Genomic DNA, 6532 nt, shown 5'->3' with positions numbered 1-6532 from the left:
AGCTATCCTCGTTATTTTTTTTTTATTGAATTGTTTAGGACCCCAGCAAACTTAGAAAAAAAAATGGGAATTTTTGAAACCGTCAAAAGAGGGTAGGGAGTGGATTTTAAGGGTTTTTAATTTTTTTGTCAATGATGTTAAGTGTTTTTAATTTTTTTGTCTATGGCAGAGTTGAGCTATCCTCGTTATTTTTTTTTTATTAAATTGTGTAGGACCTCAGCAAGGCTAGAAAAAAAAATATAAAAGCTTATTGCTTTTTAAAAAAACTCAAATCATCAAAAATCAATTGACAAAAACAAAAACACGTACAAATATATATTTATTCTCTTTATATACAGTATAGAAAGAAAGAAAAATTCTAAAACATCACGTATACCTGATAAAGTCTAGAATGAAACATAAAATTCAATCTTTTCAAGTAAACTACAAAACTAAAACTCAATTGGTAAATCGGAAATGCTACTGTGTGACATTTTTTCATAGCCACAATATTCGTGAGAATAAAATGTAAAAAAGTATATCGATTTGCTTTGAAAAATAGAAAAAAAATTAATTGAAAAATAAAAATGAAAAGAATTTAAAAGAATATTAAAAAACGTATTAAAAAAAAAAAACAAAATCAATATAATAATTATTAATCATCGTGAAAATTTTCTTTGAAACTTTTTATAATTATTTTTTTTTTTATATAAAAATCGTAATCGTGACTTTCATTTAACATTGGATCACGTCTCATACGAGGTGTCTGTATCAACGCTTATCCAACCGTTAATCTTCACCACGTTTCAACACTATTTAACGCTATTAATTTCAATTGGATTTTTTTTTTATGAAATATAAAATTGAAAAAATGTCAATGGACTGTGATAAAAAATTTATTTGTTAAATATATAATAATAGAAATTTAGTTTGTGAGGTACTGTCTAGTTACAAATGTATTCGGCTAATGATTCATGTTCAAATGTCGGATACACCCACTCAATTTCCATAGTGTATATATATGATAGCTTGCTGTATCATTCCGGTGTTTCTATCGTATACAACATCACATACATGCTTAACATAAATTCATGTTGTCATGGGATTTCAGGTTAAATTAGGATTGTGTTTAACCAATTATTTTATCAATTATTTTTTATTTTATTGTTGTTTATATTATGGGCTCATGTTTCGTTGCCAATTTAGTTGTATTTTTTTTTCATTTTATTTTTGTTAAAACAACTTTAATTTTGCATAAAATTAAATGGTGAATATAATTATATTTGTCATTCAAATGTTGAAAGTGATGCATCATGATCCTTTCTATATACGCTAATAATTTTATCAGGATTAAGTTGGTATACATTTGCCAAATATAATAAATCAGTTATGTGCCAAGTATATGTCACTTTTTATGCAAAAAAAAAAAAAAAGTTTATCGATGTGGTTTTTTTCTTTACGTGTGTTGGCTCTTACTTGTCAATCGATCTCAACTCAAGATGTGAAAGTTTTTTTTATTTTTTTTATTTTTATATTTTCTTGTGCAAATTCATTTTTCAAGTTTGTAAAAGGTTTTTGAAAAGTTACTTGTAACATTCATTTAAAAGATGTAACACCTATTTTATTTTATTTTGATACGACACTCGTCGATAGACGAATATATTTTCAATAGTAATTTACCTAAGTATACTTGACAATCATGACGACATTGTGTCTTAAAACTTTTTATTTTTGTTTGATATAAGACGGTTTTTTTTTTTTCATCTTTTTAAATTTTATTTTAGACTTTAATTTATTTTTATAAATAATATAAAATTGTAGATGTGTTAAATTTCTTCATTGAAATGAAAAAGTTTTAATAATATTGGATTCAATGTTTTTTTTTTTTTGTTGGGTTATAAAAAGAATTCAATGAATATTAATTTGATTGACTTGTTTTATTAATTTTGATCTGATATACAGAGAAAATTATTTATTTTTGATAAGTTAATTATTAACTAATTTATATTTATAAAATTTATGTTTATGATATTTATAAACCAAGAGCATCGCAAGCCTTTTCATCTCCATCTTGCATATTATAAACATCTGTTGAATGCCGACAAACATTACCTTTTGAATGTGACCTTTCATCATTCAAAAAATGTACATAAATTGGCATTTTTGGTGGCTCAACTGCATTAGCTATTATTCTGACAAAATCAACCTTAACAACATTATTCGTTGCTACTGAAGTTGCTATGACAGTTAATATATAATTTTGTTCATAACTATCTTGATCTGTTGACATCATTCCCGTCACGTCAAATATCTAAAAAAAATATCAATAATTCACATTTAAATATAGGCATATAATTAAAATAATTAAGCAATTATTAATTATCAAAATAAAAAATAAAAATTATACGTACTCTCCAGCCATTGGTATTTGCTTCAACATCAATTGATGAAATTATATTTTTATTATTGACGTCATCGTTTGTAACGTTAAACACAGTCAACTATAAATAAACAAAAAAAATTATTTCCCAAATTTATACATGAATAGAATAGTCAATTTATTAAAAAAAAAAAAAAAAAATATACCTTGAGCTTTTCTGAATGTAATGACGCTTGATAGACATGAAATTCTTCCTTCACCACATCTTCACCTGGGCTTATTTCAATTTTAGCGAATTTAAAAAGATTTCCGTTTGTGGGAATTTCTTCAGGCCATATCACAAATCTTTCAGCACAATGAAGTTTTAAGCCATTTGGTTGAAAAGTATCATTTACAGTTTTGCTGGTCAATAATTTACAAGCTTTTCCAAGAAATTCTGGCTTATTTGTCATTTGGCGCTACAAAATAATTATTGTTTATTTTAAATTTAAATATTATTTATTAATTTTTAATTTTTTAAATTTTAATAATAGTTATAACTTACGTTTTCGTCAGATATCACCAGGGTCTGCGAATGAATTAATTCCACCAAGCTCAAAATAACAATGATACTTGAAATAATATACATTTTTTTAAGTTATATTTAAATAATTATTTTTCAACAAATATACTTGTTTGTTTTTTTGATTTTTTTTCCAGCTTATATACCCATTTTTATCAGCCGGAAAACATAAATTTTTAATTTAATTATCACGGATATTGATAACGATTCATTGAAGAATTACATTTTCCGGGAAAATAATATTTCCGGATATTTTATTATTTTTGTATTTGTAAAGGTATTTTTATTTTATTTCTTTCAGGAATTCAGGAAAAAAAATACACGTGTAATATTTATTTCTTCCTTATTGAATTTTAGAGATGCACACGAGACGAGACGAGACGAGATTTGATCGAGTCTCGTCTCGGTCTCAAAAAATGAACAAAACAACAGTTTCGTCTCGGTATCGTCTCGCCTGAAAAATCAGAGTCTCGTCTCGGTCTCGTCTCGAGTAAAAATCAGAGTCTCGTCTAGTTCTCTGGCTGTATAAATATAAAGTGAACAAAAGTAAACTTTTTTTTATTATCAATACAACATTTTTAAATATATACATTCTTGTATAGGTATATGCATATAAAATATTTTTTATTTTACTTTTTATAACGTATGAGTACTTTATTAGTTTTTTTCAACTATTAATTAACAACGAATATTGCATTTATTTTAACTCAAAAGTATGTATCGATTGTACTGAACAACAAACAAAAATATATAAAATGAATATAAATAAAAAAAGACCTGGTAACGTTTGTTGGGGCGTGTGGCTCATGTTACCCGTTGAAAATTAAAAATTTCAATACTCCGGCTAGGCCATGATTATTTCAAATTATTTCTGAAATATAATTTAAGCCTGGTAAAAAAATATTATTTATACTTTGCTTTAAAATATATATAATCAAGAAATTCTTTATTTATTTGCAATGTCTAAAACCAGAATATAATTTATTAATATTTTTTTAAAATATTGATTTAATTTAATTTTTATTAATTTTATATATTTTTTGTTTACGTTTTCGTTATTATCAAAGATGTAGAAGAATTAATTCCACCAAGCTCAAAATAACAAAAAAAAAAAAAAAATTAATAAAATTTTTATTTATATATTATTGTTGAACGAATATACCTTCGCGATTTTATCAGCGATAAATCTCGGACTAATGATAGATATCGTTCACGGTTTTTCTCGCCAAAAAAATTTCCGATATTTTATTATTTTTTGTATTTGAGGTTTTTTATTTTATTTCGAGGAAATTCCGAAAATACACGTGTAATCGTGTTCTTCTTATTGGATTTTTAAATTTTATTACTTTTTTTTTTTTTCATTCATTGATACTTTTTAATTATTGATTCTTGATTAATTTTTTGTTTTATACATTGAAATAATGATAATTTATTTTTGTCCAATTACAATATGATGTTTGTATAAACCACAAATATATTACACACTGGAAATAAATTGACTGAGACAAAATGTCATGTAAAATTTTATTCATTTTATTTTGATCAATCCTGTATGTAAATGTAAATGCAGATTTAAAGCTGAAATGATTTGTGGCTACATTCTGATGGATCATTCATGCATAAATTCATATTTTAGAAAAAATAAAATGAAATATTTATGTTTCATCAAAAATATTTGTTTAAATCAAATTTAGAATGAACGACAAATATTTATCTATTTACAAATGCTCCAAGCTTTTAAAATAATTTGTAAATATATATTTTAAAATTTATTGAATTTTATTTATTAAAAGTTTAATGTTTAAATAATATAATAAAATTAAAATATTTATTAATTAATAGGAATTTTATTTAATTTATTTATCAATTTCGAAATAACTCTTTCAAGTATAAATTTTATGTTTTTTATTTAATTATTTTGATGATACTTTTTAATAATTTCATTTTAACAGTAATAGCCCAATGAATTATTCTGATTATGATTATTTTCAAGAGTTTTTATTGTTTTATATATATATTTTGTGATAAAAATAAAATGAAAAGCAAATCCAGGTAAAATTAACCAGTGTGACGCCATGGAAAAAGGTATTGAGAAAGCCATTAAAACTCTTCTAGTCTTTTTATTGTGGTTCGTGGCAAGATGGTTTTTTTTTTGTCAAAGAAAAGTTCGAACTTAACGCAGTATGATTTTTCAAATTCATCGCACGTTCAGCATTTCTACCTGACAAAAACACCTCACTGTTTTTTAGTTATATATTTTTTATTTTAAACTTTTCTTTACATGAATTTTTAGCAACTTTGCCATTTTACAAACTTTTGAAAATCCATTTTGTTGATATGGAGGACAAAGTTCAAGTGACTTTATACTTTTCAAATTGGAGAAAATTATTAATTTCCTTATGAAAATTGGCATAATATATATATAGTATAGAAAAGTTTAAAAAGTTTTAAATATCACCGGAGGCAATTAAATTTCATAAATGATGTAACTTAAGTATTAATTAAAATTTAAAAAAAAAAAAAAAGCTCTGTTGTCTATTTGCACGGTGTCTTTGATTTTTTTCATGCTGAAAAAGCTTATGAAACAGTAAAATATATTTTTTGATTTATTTATTTTTATATTCTGTATATTTTTTTTTTTTATTTTCCATGCGCAGGGTTTTTTTTTCACTTAGAACCCATTTGGTTTACTTTCCATCCCATTTCACTCATCATCCAGACGAGCTTTCAATGTGTATGTCTGTGAGAATGTGTCAGGGTAGTAGCACTTACCCCTAAAAAAAAAAAATCCTGTAAAAAAGAAATATTTAACTTAATTTTTGAGCATTTTTTAAAATTTATTTTTCATTTTCCATATACAATTTTTTATTTTATTTTATTTAAATTTTTTATTTTTTTTTTTATCAATAAATAGTTGAAACAGGAAGTTAAATTTAATAATAATATGGTCAAAGAATTTAAAAACAATAACAAATTTTATCAATTGAAATACTTCCGATTTCCTCGCTTCGAATAAACAAATATATATTTAACAATGAATATACTGTATCGTTATTTTTCAAGGTTTTTTTTGTTACTATTTTCTATTCGCTTTTTTTTGTTTAGGTTTGTAAATTTTTTATTCATTTTTTTTTTTTTTTATTTGTTTGTTATTTTATTTATTTATTTTTTTTCGTATATTCCCAAAACCATCTGAAAACCCGATGGCCTCATTCGACCCTCACAAAGTTCAAACTAAAACTCGTAAATTTCAATTTATTCGTCGTTCCACAACCAAATAGATGCGCCCAGTGGCATTGGACCAGTCACGAGATTTGACCAAAACGAATGTGAATTGCATCGAGAGTACACGAAAATCAAATCTGTATAGTTGTACTATGATGTAATTAATGATGGCAATTAATTGTAATTTATTCACAATGAAATATCAACAATTTATATCTTGCATTTCAACGACTTTTTAATATTCATATGCGCGTATATAAATATATAATTTTTATCATAAGAATTCACGTTTGGCATTAATATCAAACAATCATTAATTTAATTACATGATATATTGAAATTTAATTTTCTTTCAATTTGTAATAAAATATTTAAATTTATCATTG

General features: G+C 24.1%; 1 protein-coding gene across 1 annotated transcript; it reads right to left on the bottom strand.

The window, feature by feature from the left end:
* Positions 1-2011: 2011 nt before the first annotated feature.
* LOC122859691 lies at positions 2012-2845 on the bottom strand. Its single transcript, XM_044163376.1, has 3 exons — positions 2566-2845; positions 2391-2480; positions 2012-2290 (listed from the first exon to the last, which is right to left on the bottom strand). The coding sequence occupies exons 1-3, from the start codon at positions 2809-2811 to the stop codon at positions 2012-2014; spliced, it is 615 nt and encodes a 204-aa protein (XP_044019311.1). The 5' UTR covers positions 2812-2845.
* Positions 2846-6532: the final 3687 nt, after the last annotated feature.

Source organism: Aphidius gifuensis, linkage group LG6, assembly GCF_014905175.1.
Source record: "Aphidius gifuensis isolate YNYX2018 linkage group LG6, ASM1490517v1, whole genome shotgun sequence".
Lineage (NCBI taxonomy): Eukaryota > Metazoa > Arthropoda > Insecta > Hymenoptera > Braconidae > Aphidius > Aphidius gifuensis.
The sequence above is the reverse complement of the archived record's forward strand: the minus strand, read 5'-3'. Positions and strand labels throughout refer to the sequence as shown.